This window comes from Triticum urartu, chromosome 4 (assembly GCF_003073215.2).
Source record: "Triticum urartu cultivar G1812 chromosome 4, Tu2.1, whole genome shotgun sequence".
NCBI lineage: Eukaryota > Viridiplantae > Streptophyta > Magnoliopsida > Poales > Poaceae > Triticum > Triticum urartu.
In genome coordinates, this window is record NC_053025.1 from 436,465,626 (window position 1) to 436,481,934 (window position 16,309).

General features: G+C 43.5%; 1 protein-coding gene across 1 annotated transcript; it reads right to left on the bottom strand.

Annotated features, from left to right (window-relative positions):
* Positions 1 to 2,871: 2,871 nt before the first annotated feature.
* LOC125551913 (probable NADH dehydrogenase [ubiquinone] 1 alpha subcomplex subunit 5, mitochondrial) lies at positions 2,872 to 6,417 on the bottom strand. The gene is made up of 2 exons (XM_048715314.1): positions 5,961 to 6,417; positions 2,872 to 3,263 (listed from the first exon to the last, which is right to left on the bottom strand). The coding sequence occupies exons 1-2, from the start codon at positions 6,295 to 6,297 to the stop codon at positions 3,079 to 3,081; spliced, it is 522 nt and encodes a 173-aa protein (XP_048571271.1). The 5' UTR covers positions 6,298 to 6,417; the 3' UTR covers positions 2,872 to 3,078.
* Positions 6,418 to 16,309: the final 9,892 nt, after the last annotated feature.

Sequence of the window (16,309 nt, forward strand, 5' to 3'; positions counted from 1 at the left end):
GACTACGTCGGTGTTTCCCCAAAGAGGAAGCGATAATGTAGCACAGCGAAGGTGGGTATTTCCCTCAGTGATGAAACCAAGATTATCGAACTAGTAGGAGAAGCAAGCAACACAACGTAAACAGCACCTGCACACAGTAACAACACCTCGCAACCCGATGTGTTAAAGGGGTTGTCAATCCCTTTAACGTAACGATGCGAGAAATTTGTAGTAGATTGAAATAATAGATCATAAATAAATAAAGTGCACCAAAGTATTTTTGTATTTTTGGTTTAATAGATCTGAATAAAAATGCAAAGGAAAAGTAGATCGCAAAGGCAAATATATGAGGAAGAAGACCCGGGGCCGTAGGTTTCACTTGTGGCTTCTCTCAAGAAAGATAGCAAATGGTGGGTAAACAAATTACTGTTGGGCAATTGATAGAACCTCAAATAATTATGATGATATCTAGGCAATGATCATTACATAGGCAACACATCCAAGATTAGTAGACCGACTCCTGCCTGCATCTACTACTATTACTCCACACATCGACCGCTATCCAGCATGCATCTATTGTATTAAGTTCCTTTGAGTAAAACCAAATCATCGTCCTATATATCAATATTTACCTCCGAACCATTATGAAGCTCCTAGTCATGTCCGTGATCTCATCCGGGACTCCGAACAACATTCGTTCATCAACTCACATAACTCATATAATACTATATCGTCAACGAACGTTAAGCACGCGGACCCTACAGGTTCGAGAATGATGTAGACATGACCGAGATGCCTCTTCGGTCAATAACCAATAGCAGAACCTGGATGCCCATATTGGTTCCTACATATTCTACGAAGATCTTTATCGGTCGAACCTTTATGACAACATACGTAATTCCCTTTGTCTGTCGGTATGTTACTTGCCCGAGATTCGATCGTCGGTATCTTCATACCTAGTTTCATCTCGTTAACGGCAAGTCTCTTCACTCATTCCGGAATACATCATCTCATAACTAACTCCTTAGTCACTTTGCTTGAAAACTTCTTATGATGTGTATTACCGAGAGGGCCCAGAGATACCTCTCCGATACACGGAGCGACAAATCTCAATCTCTATCCATGCCAACTCAACAGACACCTTCGGAGATACCTGTAGAGCATCTTTATGATCACTCAGTTACGTTGTGACGTTTGATAGCACAAAAGGTATTCCTCTGGTATCCGGGAGTTACATGATCTCATGGTCGAAGGAATATGTATTTGACATTAAGAAAGCAGTAGCAATAAACTGAACGATCATATGCTGAACTAACGGATGTGTCTTGTCCATCACATCATTCTCCTAATGATGTGATCCCGTTATCAAGTGACAACACATGTCCATGGTTAGGAAATCTTAACCATCTTTGATCAACGAGCTAGTCTAGTAGAGGCTCACTAGGGACATGGTATTCCTTTATGTATCCACACATGTATTTAAGTTTCCGATAATACAATTCTGGCATGAATAATAAACATTTATCATGAACAAGGAAATATAATAATAACATCTTTATTATTGCCTCTCTAGCATATTTCCATCACGACACCCTCGTGTGTCTTAGGGCCGGGTCAACCGGCGGACAGCATGCACCGATGGTGACAAGGACAAGAATAGAGGTGTTGTGTAGATGAATTAATGTATGCCAGCGATAAAAAATTCCGTTCGCATCTGTGGAATCCCGTAAAGGCTGGGCATGGGCGCTTGGAGAGTACTACATGAGTAACATGACGAGTTGATGGAACAACTTGTACTTACTCCAACTTGATCCATCAACTCGTCATACCCCCAAGCGCCCATGATTCATGTTACTCATGTAGAAGCCATCAAGTTAGCAGCATCAAGATGGTGAAGCCATGACTCATTGGTCATGGTGGAACTATGGTAACCGAAAGGTTATGCAAGAAGAAGACGAAGAAGACGCAAGGAAAGAGAGGAATCATGAGAGGTGACCATATTGCCATTTTTTATCCACTAGATTAAGTATAATTCTTACCGCTAATCTATATCGAGATCTGAATAACTTTTTAAGTGGGTGGCATTCCTCAATTTAATTTTTAACTTAATGTCTGAGATTTAATTTTGCTCATTTCTTGAGTCGGTTTCAGAAGTATATAGAGATCGATGGTGTAGGTTGTACCTTGAATAGAACAGTTGGAGATATAGATTTAAATTTGCATAAAAAGTTTGCATCATGTAAGTAAGCCATACAGGCCCTCTGTAAACAAATATAAGAGCGTTTAGATCACTAAAAATAGTGATCTAAACGCTCTTATATTTCTTTACGGAGGAAGTACTATATTTTTGTATATTTAAATATAAAATAGTGATCTAAACGTTCTTATATTTTTTTACGGAGAAAGTACTATATTTTTGTATATTTAAATATACATGATATTTTAAAGAACGAGCGACTAAAATATGGAACTAAATTAATATGACCAATAACTAATAATTTTCTACCGCAACGATACATTGATGCTGCTATGCTAGCAGTTTCTACCACACAATAGTCCAATTTCGCCCCCAGTGTATCCCGTTGCAACGCACCGTAATGTAGTTTTAGAATTTACTACATGGGTTCTATTTTAATCACGGTCAGGTTTTAGTTTCAAGACGGGCAACCCACCTAAAGAGCCATCCTTTCTTGAAAAAAAAACATGAATGTGGTAGAAGGAAAGAAATACCATGCCTACAGGAACATTTGTCAAATACAGTACATGGAAAATGGTGCTTTTGAAATGCTTAAAGACATTAATACAGGTTGCAGGTAATCACTAGGCAATGACACTTAAAGAAGTGCAGGGTTCTAGAAGTACATGAATCGAAAAGTATAAAACAAACCAGCATTTGATCTTTTGTCAACATCGATTAATAGAAAACAGAAACAGTATTTTACTGTGTTGAAGCACTGCGTTAAAAACGCATTCACATTCACAGAAACAAATTTATTCTGCTCAGGACAACAAGCAAACTGCAGGCAAAGGACCCATGAGACTAGTCTCAACTACACACTGCGGCAGGTGAAAAATGATGCATCTTGAAGAGTTCAAGTTTCATGACTTCACTTGCGGAGGAGAGTCGCCCTGCAGAGCTGGATCTGATTTGATGGCATCTAATGTCTTGAAGAACTCCTCAGGTAGTGCAACGGGCCGGTGCTGCGGAACATGCTTGGGAATAGGTGTGTCATCTTCAATCACCTCGCATTCGTAGTCATCAGGAACACCCCAGGGATCCCACTCTGCAATGCATTGCAACATATAGTAATTAAAATAGAACTGATACTGAAAGCTTTTGTATCAATTAGAGATTCTCATACTGGAGACAATAGCCTAAAAAACAGCATTTCGGGCATAGGCACAGTCTGCGATCTTAATCCAAAAGAAATGGAAGATGGGTACATCCATTAACTGTATCAAGTGTTATGGCAAAAGTAACTTTGCGAACCAGTGATGAAACACAAAACGGTTCAGCTTTCGTATTCAACAAATCACCCTGTAACCAACAGGTCACTTTTCAATTTAATAAAACCGAAAGAAATTGTTCTCATAAGGTGTTATGCATTAAGCATATATGGTGACAGACTGACAGATTAAAGAAGGGTTTTTATCAGTTATGCCACCGGTTGTGTCCCACTACTCAGTTTTGCCATTAGAAGTTACAACTGCTCAAAAATGCCATCAATCTGTGAGATGCTTGCTCAAAAATGCCATTAGATATCTCAAAAATGCCATCGTTCTGTTAGATGTTTGCTCAAAAATGCCATTAGACATTGTTATTTTTACGTCAAACCCGTTGACCATGTTCTATGAGAAAAATAAGCCTAGACCCACATGTCAGTTCTCTCTCTCTCACAATGATATGTGCGGCCCCACTTGTCAGGAGTAACCAAGCGAATAATTTTATAGGAAAATAAGAACGTTGTTGGGATCAAGGGGGCCCTATACTTTATTGTAGTGAGATAGAGGGAGAGCTGGCATGTTGGTTCATAGGTATTTATGTCATTATAACATGGCAAAAGAGATTTGAGATCACAATAATGGTGTTTAGTGGCATTTTTGAGCATGTGTCTAATGAAGCGATGGCATTTTTGAGCAGTTGAAATTTCTAGTGGCAAAACTGAGTAGTGGGACATAACCGGTGGCATAACTGATAAAAACCCATTAAAGAAATGTAACTATGATGGTTGCCTTGAGCATCAAATAGCCTAAATAGAATATCATTAGACAATCACTCTTGTGAGTGCATGCTACAACTCTTTGATATCTGCCATCTAATTTGCTCAAAACATATTTACTCCATAATGTGAGCTGACCACTCCCATCTATAAAACAAACCATAGTACTAAACAAAGTATAATGTGCCGAGAAGATTGGAATTCCCAGTTTCTGAAAGAAAATCTGCTGCCATAAAGAGCTTAATACATGTATTGTAATCAGCCGAGCTACCTTGCTAATGATATCAATGAGATTACTTCAAGAAAGCGCCCGTGATATTTGTATCAAATTGGAGCTAGTAACCAATCCCAGCATGATATTTGTATTGAAAAAACTTATATAAACAAAAAATCTCAAATATCCTTCATCGTGAGACATATAACCATTACTATAAATAAGACACTTTTTCACGTATTCACCCGAGATATTGTAGAAATTGGCCATATTGATCTGTCGTCTTGTTCTCGTGTCTAATAGAAATATGGCAGTACAATTATTCCCCAATTAGGAGCATATAACTTGGTTATGTAGATATGAATACTTTAAGTTGAGGTGCTTCCAGATCATTAGATGTCTTATTTTCGCTGGTAATATCATCAAATCCCTCACTCCCTGTACCACCATTTCAACAAGGGGAGCTAAGAGGTGAAGAGCAGGCCACAAAATGTTTAACACCGACCCAGCAACATAGCCAAATTTGCAGCTCATTTAAATTTTACTATGCATAGAAAGAAAAACCATAGTTGATTGTTTCTTCCAAGGTTATCTCAGTTTTAAATGGGATAGAGGTGCATTTAATCTGAATTTGACGAAACAAAAAACATTACATAGCTGATACGTCCAACATCGGCTTAAAAGATGTGTAAGGGGATAGGCTAAAGCTGCACCCTTGTTCTGCCACGGTCTAGCAACGTTTCGGAAAATGTGCACTGTTCCTAATGGGAGGACAATGTTACCAGAAATGGACATTTTCTGATGTAGCACCCGTTGAGCTCCTGAACTGGATTCTGGGTCAACAATGTTATGGGCATAGCAATCCACCGTGAGACCAAAACTATGAAAGACTATAGGGTGTGTTTGGTTTGTGTCCAAGTTTGTCCTGCCAAAATTTTGGCTAGCCAAAATTAGAGGTTTCGCTTGCCCATGAGTTGGCCAACATTGGCTAGACAATGAACTAGGATTACCAAAGAAGCATTGGCATGCCCAAATGTTGGCAATCATCCAAACATGGACCGATGTTTTAGACTTTAGGTCATGACCAAAAAATTGGTAGGATAAACGTTGGTGGCAATCCAAACATACCCATAGTAATCCCACAAAAAAAAAAACATACCCATAGTACACCAATAATCACGCAGTCTTGTGTATCTCAATGTTTGAGATGAACATTAATTAATTTCACACAAATTTCCATCTGTTGACAAAGGTTGCCAGATCTACTGGTAGTTGAACAGTAAGCGTTAGCTGCTCCTATGCAACCCTAACGTACCATTTGCACTAGGTGAAGAGCAGAAAGGACATTTTCTCAACGAGCAATCCGCAGGCAACCTCGCATTTCCCCGTATCAAAAGAGAAGACATCCCTTATCACCAAACGGGCAAACAAACTACTCCCCGCACATCCATCGATTGCCCCATATATCGATCAGACAAGGATAATAAAACACAAAAGTAACTAATCGGGGCAAAGAAAGGGGAACGGGTAATCGTAGAGGCACGAACCGATCATCTTGCCGATGAGCTTAAGCTCGTCCTCGGCCTCCTCGATGAGCTCCTCGACCTGGCCGCAGCCGAGGCGGTCCTCGATGCGCTTCCAGTCCTCCTCCTCCTGGCAGATCTGGAGGCGGTAGCGGGTGAAGGACTCGACGGCCTTGCGGTAGCCCTCGTCCTTGGGGACGGCCTCGATCTCCTTGAGGGTGCGCGTGTAGAGCCCGATGAGCACATCCCGCGCCTCGGGGACCACGTCCAGACCCACGATCCCCGTCGTCTCCTTCACCGCCCGCGCAGAGCGCATGGCCGCCAGCCCGCCCCCGCCGCTTAGGATCCGCCGCAGAAACATCCCGCCGCCGTCTTCTTCTTCGGACTCTCTCTCTTCTCTCTCTTTCTCTCTGGTGAGATGAGGTGAGGTGCGGGTGCGACCGTGCGTGTGGGTTAGTGTAGGAGCGAGCAGCAAAGTGAAAAATGGGCCTGGGCAGTGGGCTCGTTCTTTAGATGAGGAAAGTGGTGTGTATATGTTGCATTGCCGTCTGGGCCAATGTTGGAGATGAACCAATCATAACTTCGAGTCCATTTCTCTCTATTTGATCCTCGGAAAAAAAAAGTTTCTCAAAAAAATGACCCTAAAAAAAATTATCTCTATCTTCTTGTCTTAAAAAAATCCTCTCTATTTTCGCATGGAGATTGCCCAAACATTCATTGCCAACTAGTGATGTTCCTCACCATCGGAACATGGGCACCTCCCATGTTTGTGCCTTGTGTGGCGCTCCACACAATAGGTGTCACTCGCTACTCAATTGCAGCGTGTCGTGAAGTGTTTGGGCTCTCTCCAAATTGAGCCGCTCCGTTGCTCGCCGGAGAGCACCGTCGCCCGCGCCTGTGCCCGCCGCTGCCCGATATTGCTGCTGCCTGCCGCTCCAGTACGCCCCTCCGTCCACGCTTTTGCTCCTCGCTGCTGCCACCCCTACCGCGCCCCGCGGCCGCTGAGCTCACGCAGCCCGCTGCTAGCCCCAGCCCCGTCATGGCCGCGACCTCCACCGCCGCTTCAGGTCACCGCCACCGCCGCTAGAGTCCTCCCTGGCGCCAGCCGACGCCACCGTTGGAGGCGCCGCTTCGGCAGTTTTCCAACGGGCCCAGCGGCGCGCCCTTCCGTCGCCGGAGTCGACCGAACAGCCATCACCGGCGCGTTCTGCCATCGCCGCCGTTAGCCGCCGACATGGCTTTGCCTTTAGCGCTAATGACTCTGCTAATTAAGCCCCACTAATGCACACTGACCACTGGGCCCCACTGCTAACAAAAATGATTAACCCTCTATTTTAAAATAAACGTCTCAATGACAAGTGGGCCCGGGGGCCCTGTTGACCAGTCAATGGTCCACTGTTGACTGCTGCGTCAGCAGTCAACTGGGCCCCAATGGTCAGCCTCTGGCGCACTGCTGGGTGCACTGCACCGGGTGCATCTAACACTTTAGTTGGATTTTTGAATTAAAAATAATTCTAGAAATGTTTAAAACTTTGAAAATTAATAGAAAATAAACCGTAACTCTGATGAAAATGTTTTATATATGAAAGTTGCTTAGAAAAATACAACGAATCCGAATAAGCGGCCCATTCATCTGTCACATGCCCCTAGCATGCTGAACATGGAATCGTCCCCTCTCTTTCGTCTGTCCGAAAAAAGCAAGACGCCGGGAAAACCCCTTCGGACAGTTTTCCTCTCCGTTTGCAACGTGTAGTACCGCGTTAGAGCACCCCTAGCATAGCTTACTGCCATGTCGTGCTTTCTGTTGCATTTGTATGCTTGCTATTTATTGTTTCTTCCCCTTCTTCTCTCCGGTAGACCCCAAAACCGATACTGATGCCCTTGTGACCGACTATATCGACGACGACACTTCTTCCTTTTCAGCAGAGCTTCCAGGCAAGCCCCCCCCCCTTGATCACTCTGATATCGCCCATTCCATTCACTCTCATGCTTGCATTAGATTTTGCTACTCTTATTGTTTGCTCCTATTCTGATGCATAGCCTATTTTTGCTACCTGCTTTCATACCTTACCTGCTTACTCTAAACTGCTTAGTATAGGCTGGTTAGAGATCCATCAGTGACCCCCACCTTGTCCCACTTGCCCCGCTTTATGTTCGATGACTCGATCAACGTGATCGACGTCCAGGCCCCGACAACGCACATTACCCCTTCCCCCCTTAGTTGTACGACTATGCAGAGTTATTATCAAGTGTCGAGGGTGATACCTCGTCAGCACTTCTGGTGTTAACCATGTAGTGTAGCTATTCAGTTGTGCTAATCGAGGATGATTCCTCCTTCACCACTCCTGATAACAACTCTGTCGTGCAACCCCTCAAGTGTGGACGAGGCTGATTCCTCCAAGTCCACCTTGATGGCTACATCGTGTGGGAATCCATCAAGGGTGATTCCTCAGGTTCCCCCTTGCTGTTTCAAACACACAGTTTGTCACGCCCAATATGCGACTCTATCCTAAAGGAACTTGAAGGTCCCGCCAAGGATAGAAGCACATATTGGAGACGCTTTTGCAAGGTGGATATCATTACATCGTACCATTACATAATAATTGGGGATACATACAAAAGGCATACAATGCCACATGAATACATCAAACATCATACATAAGAACAACATCCGACTATGGATGAAACACAAACAGAAACTCAAACGACATCCACCCTGCTAGCCCAGGCTGCCGACCAGGAACCTAACGCAAGATCGATGATGAAGAAGAAGAACTCCAAGACAAGCAAACATCGCTCTCACGATGTGATCATCGCATAACCTGTACCTGCAACTGTTCTGTAGTAATCTATGAGCCACGAGGACTCAGCAATCCCATTACCATGGGCATCAAGACTAGCAAAGCTTAATGGGTATGGAAGGGGTAAAGTGGTGAGGTTGCAGCAGCGACTGAGCATTGTATGGTGGCTAACTTACGAGTACAAGAGTATGAGAAAATACGCAAACGGTAGCAAACTAGTAATGATCAAGAAGTGATCCTGAACTACTTACGTTCAAACATAACCCAACCGTGTTCTCTTCTCAAACGCACCCGAAAAGAGACAGTCACGGTTACGCACGTGGTTGGTGTATTTTAATTGAGTTTACTTCAAGTCCTCTACAACCAAATATTAACAAATTCCCATCTACCACATAACCGCGGGCACGGCTCTCCAAAGTTTAAACCCCGCAGGGGTGTCCCAACTTAGCCCATGACAAGCTCATGATCCCAGGAGACAATCCTCCATCGCGGGAACCTCCGATCAGACTCGTAATCCCAGTGCACAAGACATTTCGACAATGGTAAAACTAATCCAGCAAGACTTCCCGACATGCCGACACCCTGATAGTAGCCGCGCGTATCTCTTCTCAGGCCACGTCCGGATGAGCAGTCCGTACAACTAAAATCAGTCCTCGAGTTTCCCTGTGGCGGCGTTGCAAGGGGCTCTAGTTTGGGACCAACACCATCAGCACTGGCCCCCTGTATGTAGAAAAGAATCCTCGGGTTCATGATGCCATATGCCAATTAATTATTTAGTTCAAGTTTTTATTATGGCAAATGTTAAAACCAATGTTGGGCCTTGCTGGAAGAGTTTTATTCAAAGCGAACTGTCAAGAGGGGCCCATAAACCCTCACCGTGTTAGGGACGCAAAATCAAGGAACATAACACCAGTATGACAGAAACTAGGGCGGCAAGAGTGGAACAAAACACCAGGCATAAGGCCAAGCCTTCCACCCTTTACCAAGTATATATGTGCATTAATTAAATAAGAGATATTGTGATATCCCATGATATCCATGTCCCAACATGGAACAACCTGCAACTGCACCTGCAACTAGCAACGCTATAAGAGGGGCTGAGCAAAGCGATAACATAGCCAAACAACAGTTTGCTAGGAAGGTAAAAAAGGTTAGAGGCTAACATGGCAATTTGGGAGGCTTGATAAATAAGTGGTAGGTAGCGCAACATAGCCATAGCATCGAGACAACTAGCATAGAAAAGCAGTAGTGAGATCTAAGGTGATGGTCATCTTTCCTGAAATCCCTCTAGGAAGAAGAACAAGTCCATGAAGAAGACGATCCCACGTAGTCGAACGAATCCTCACAATCGCAATGAAACAGGAACTATCGAGAAGGAGCACAACCGGAAAGAAGCAAACAACATGGTAAACACACAAGCATGAACAAGACATGATGCTCAACCAAGTATGATGCATCATAAGTCTATATGATACTACTCGTGGCAAGAGATGATGCATACAAGAACAACATACCAAAGCAAGTTTAAATGAGGCCGGAAACAACATATAACAATTCCAGAAACTCCCCATATGCAAATTTCAAAATTGGTACTGATTTGAACAAAACATTATGTTGAAGTTATTAATCATCAAGTTAAAGTGCACCAAGATGATCTACACGCTTTTCTAGTCAAGTTACATATAAAGTTCGTTTAATTCAAAGCTATGGTATAGAAGATATGAGCAAAACAAGTTAAACATGTCATTGATGCAAAAGCAAGCAAAACAACATCACAAACACTCCAAAACATGGATGCAACAAGGTAACATGAAACTACATGCAAAACTAAGCAAGTTTCATATAGAGCATACTCCAAACGGAGCAACGGTTCAACAGATACACTCAATACAAGTTTCACACACAATCTGCCCAAAACTGCAACTAAGCACTTTGCAATCAAGGAAACAACATGCTACAGGAATCATATGGATACAAACTTGATATGCACTCAAAGTATAGACAACATGCTTCAAATAACATTAAGGTTCAGGTTCATAGGCATCAAGATTAATCCAAGATGATCAATGCAAAAAGCCACTTGATAACATGATACGTCTCCAACGTATCTATACTTTTTGATTGCTCCATGCTATATTATCTACTGTTTTGGACATTATTGGGCTTTATTATCCACTTTTATATTATTTTTGGGACTAACCTATTAACCGGAGGCCCAGCCCAGAATTGCTGTTTTTTTGCCTATTTCAGAGTTTCGCAGAAAAGGAATATCAAACGGAGTCCAAACGGAATGAAACCTTCGGGAACGTGATTTTCTCACCGAACATGATCTAGGAGACTTGGACCCTACGTCAAGAAATAAAGGAGGAGGCCACGAGGTAGGGGGCGCGCCTACCCCCCCCCCAGGCGTGCCCTCCACCCTCGTGGGGCCCCTATTGCTCCACCAACGTACTCCTTCCTCCCATATATACCTACGTACCCCCAAACGATCAGATACGGAGCCAAAACCCTAATTCCACCGCCGTAACTTTCTGTATCCACGAGATCCCATCTTGGGGCCTGTTCCGGAGCTCCGCCGGAGGGGGCATCCATCACGGAGGGCTTCTACATCAACATCATAGCCTCTCCGATGAAGTGTGAGTAGTTTACCTCAGACCTTCGGGTCCATAGTTATTAGCTAGATGGCTTCTTCTCTCTTTTTGGATCTCAATACAATGTTCTCCCCCTCTCTTGTGGAGATCTATTCGATGTAATCTTCTTTTTATGGTGTGTTTGTTGAGACCGATGAATTGTGGGTTTATGATCAAGATTATCTATGAACAATATTTGAATCTTCTCTGAATTCTTTTATGTATGATTGGTTATCTTTGCAAGTCTCTTCGAATTATCAGTTTGGTTTGTCCTACTAGATTGATCTTTCTTGCAATGGGAGAAGTGCTTAGCTTTGGGTTCAAACTTGCGGTGTCCTTTCCTAGTGACAGTACGGGCAGCAAGGCACGTATTGTATTGTTTCCATCGAGGATAACAAGATGGGGTTTTTATCATATTGCATGAATTTATCCCTCTACATCATGTCATCTTACTTAAGGCGTTACTCTGTTTTCATGAACTCAATACTCTAGATGCATGTTGGATAGCGGTCGATGAGTGGAGTAATAGTAGTAGATGCAGGCAGGAGTCGGTCTACTTGTCTCGGACGTGATGCCTATATACATGATCATACCTAGATATTCTCATAACTATGCTCAATTCTGTCAATTGCTCAACAGTAATTCGTTCACCCACTGTAAAAATACTTATGCTCTCGAGAGAAGCCACTAGTGAAACCTATGGCCCTCGGGTCTATCTTCATCATATTAATCTTCCAATACTCAGTTATTTCCTTTGTTTTTTACTTTGCTTTTATTTTACTTTGCATCTTTATTACAAAAATACCAAAAATATTATCCTATCAGATCTCACTCTTGTAAGTGACCGTGAAGGGATTGACAACCCCTTATCGCGTTGGTTGCATGGAGTTATTTGTTTTGTGCAGGTACGAGGGACTCGCGCGTAGCCTCCTACTGGATTGATACCTTGGTTCTCAAAAATTGAGGGAAATACTTACGCTACTTTGCTGCATCATCCTTTCCTGTTCAAGGAAATCCAACGCTGTGCTCAAGAGGTAGCATAACACAGATTATGACTTAGTGAAAAACAAAGCATATGCATGAGCAGAGTTTATACGATGGCATGTTGGAGGCAAGAAATAATTAAGCTACAGTGCAAGAACATGGAAAGCAAAAGCATGGCATGCTAGTACATATCATAGAGCTCAAAACACGCAACATGGCATAACCATATGAGCAACATGTTCATGGGAATCATCACGACAAGATGCAAACATGATATAAGTTGATTCTCAGACTTGCAGGAAATCTGGGAATGCAACACAATAACATTATGATGCTGACTGTGGAGGCACATAACAACAAGCATAGCAACTTTAATAATTATGCAAAAGACATGGACATATAGTAGACATGATATAATTCAACTTAGTCCATGGGAACAAGTTCATATGATGCATGGAGTAATTACTATGATACTTGCAAAATGGAACATACTATTAACAGGTTGACAGATTTAGCATGAAGGCAACTTCAGAGCAAGAAAGAGACAATCTTCAGCAAGTCATATGGCAAGCAAGGACATGCCACCAAACTACACATAACAAGGAGCAAATAACATCAAGGCATCATAACCATACGACTCATGGACTAACGGGAACCATCAAGACAAGTTTGAATTTTGTAACAGTTTCAGCAAGTGTAAAACAGCAACATCATCGTAGCATGTTTACAAGCTTAGACAAGAGGTCATATTAAGTCCAAAATTATCAAACTTGCCATGTGGACAAAGTACTCATAGCATAATTCAAGTCATGTAATTGGAACATCTCCAAAAAAGGCACAGGTTAATCAATAACAAGCTCACAACATGACATCATGAAGTTAACAGAAAACTGGAACATCATTTAGGCATGTTCATGGCAACGACAAGATGTGCTACATGACATATATGAGGCATCAAATGGCATGGCATGATAGAGAATAACATGGACATCAAAACATGTCAACTAGGCATCTACAGATTATGCATGGAATTGATGGTAGCATCAAGTTAACATGGCAACATAATGTAACAGTTACAGACTTAGCAAAAATCACCAAGTCTCAGAAAACAGCAAACATCAAGTAGCATACTTTGCAAGCTTGTGCTAGTTACCACAGGGCACACCAAAAAACATGGATTGCACCACTGTAAAGATGGCATGAATATGCTCCTAAAACATCTTGACATGATGCTCAAAAGATAAACACACAAAATGCTATGAAAAAGACAAATCAGCAAGTTACAACAGTTTTCAGCAGTTAACATCATTTAGCACTTTTGCAATGATGATTAAGGCATACATATGGACAGTAACATGCATGCAAATGACACTAGCATGTAGAGCACTCAGAGATGAACATTTTCTTATAAAGAACATCATCATAGGACACACATGCACCAAGTTGCACGCATCACAATAATGCAACATGACATGATTTTTGCAGGGACTTAGTGAACAAAATGGACCTCGGGGAAAAACTGGATCGGGACGGAGCGGTGCGATGCGGCCGTTTGAATCGGGGGTCGGGGGCGTCCTAGTGGCGGGTCGCGGAGCTCCGGCGACAGTTCCGGCGACTGCGGGCTGGAGGAGCTCGAGGAGGAGGTCGGCGGCATGGAGCGAGGCAGATCCGGGCGCTCCTGCCTGGATCCGGCCGGAGACGGGGCCGGCGGTGAGCTGCGGAGGCCGGCAGCGGGTGGCAGAGCAGAGAGGGGCCGGCGAACGGGCAGGCGGCGGCGGCGTGGCGCGGCAGAGGTGGGCGGGCGCGCAGCGGGCGGTGGCAGCAAGCGCCGGCGAGGCGGCGACGGCGGGAACCGGAGGCATGCGCGGGCGGGCGCGCGGGCCGCGGCTGGGACCGGCGGGCCGCGGCGGCGGGGACAGCGCGGTTGGACAGGTGGCGGCTCCAGATTCGCCGAGGGCGGCGGCGCTGGACGCGTCCGGCGCGGACGGACGTGTCCGGTGGCGCAGAGGGGGAGGGAGACTAGGGTTTACCTGAAATTTCGGAGGGGGAGGTGTTTATATAGATTCTGGGAGCTAGGAGAGGGCTATTGAGGTACAGTTTTCGCCCACACGGTCGTGATCCAACGACGGAGATCATGGAGGGGGTTTAGATGGGTTAGCGGGCTGTTGTGAAGGGGTGGTGTGCTGCAAAGGGAAGGAGGGTTTCGGCTAACGCGGTTAACCGTTGGGGCAACAAACGACCTCCAAATGGAATGAAATTTGACAGGAGGTCTAACGGTGATATACCAAGGCCACTCGACAAATCTCGGCCCATTCTGAGAACGTTTTTATGCCAATTATGAAACGAGATCTGGAAGGTGCGGCGGGTGCATGTGAGAGTGTCGGATGCCGAAACAGACAACGGAGAAAACTGGGAAACCCGTACGGCTGCAAGTTTCAAAAAACATGAGGATGCAATGCACATGATGACATGGAAAAATGCAACACGCAAGAAAATGACATGGCAATGACGGCGAATAATTGGAAGACACCTGGCGCATCGGTCTCGGGGCGTTACAACTCTCCTCCACTAACAAGAGATCTTGTCCCAAGATCTTAGGAACGAGATGGAAGAGGAAGAGGAAGAGGTGAAACAATATTTAAGAGAGAAGGTGAACAAAGTCGAGATCACCTGGGTAGAAAAGAGGAATGATGAATATGACGAGAATCAAAAGCTTAAGGAACAAGATATACTCTGAAACCACTCCGGTTAGAAAAGATAGAAAAGGAATAAGAATGAAAGAATTTAGGCAGCACTCCGACTGACATGGAAGGAATAGAACATGAACTTGTGAAGATGGAACGATACTTGACGAGAGGAACAACACAATGCCTCCAGAAGAATTGAAAGAGTGGAATGAAAAGAACGGAGAAGAATATGACAACTTCTACCACCATTGAGTTTGAAAGCATCCTTACGAAGAAGGTTGAACGAAGTTGTTGGAAAATCAACAACAAAAGAATTGATTTGGGTGGTCTTATGTAAACATCTCAAAACTTGAGGTGAATTTCTGCCACCACCAAATGGTTGAATAGGTGAGAAGAATGAAGAAATGCAAAACTCCACTTCAAAAGCATGCGGAGAATTAATTGCACTTCGAGACGCAAGGGAAAATATGTTTGCGCTCCTTCAACAAGAATCTTGATGAACACTTGAAGAATGAATTAAATCCTTATGAACCATCGTGAAGAACTCCGGTAACAAAAGAATGATGAGATAGAATTGAAGGATGAAAAGAATAAGATTACGCCTAGCGATGATTTAGATGGAGCTTCGCGACGAGACAAGCGAGAAAAACTTGGAACTCTGAAAAGAAAAAAAGAACAACTCAGGACCAAGAGACTATTCATCATGAAAAATCTCCGAAGGAAGTAATTAATCTACTTGATGAAAGAAGAATAATAATTATGTTATGCGCATCCTCCACCAATTAAATTGATGAGAAGCAATGGATTGCATATGACTTATTGTGTTGGAAAAGATTAAGGGGAGATATAGCGCAAAACTTGGGAAGGTCTTCCTGAACCACCGGTAGGGCTGGAAAGAACGACTGAATTGATATGATAACAAAGGAGAAGGAATCATGAACAAACCACCGTAAGAATTTGAAAATGAATAAAGAAAGGGAATGAATCACCGGAGGAATTGGAAAACGAACGAAGATACTTGAGTGAATTTACATGCAAGAGAACGAAGAGATCACGAACTGATTAAGGAATGCTTGAACGAAGCACCAGTACAAATATGGGAACGAACGAAGCTAAAAACTTGGAACGAACAAATATTCTGAAATGGAGGCCTCCGGATAATCGAAACGAAAAAACAACTCCTGAAATACTCCGGATGGGTAAGAAAAGAATTCTTGACGATCGGAACAAAATAAGAGGATAGCAACAAGCTAGCACCACGAATCTCTGAG

Coding starts and splice junctions, on each gene's coding strand:
- LOC125551913 (XM_048715314.1), bottom strand. CDS start 6,297: ATGTTTCTGCGGCGGATCCTAAGCGGCGGGGGCGGGCTGGCGGCCATG. Junction 3,264..5,960: donor GCTCATCGGCAAGATGATCG/GTTCGTGCCTCT, acceptor AATGCATTGCAG/AGTGGGATCCCTGGGGTGTT.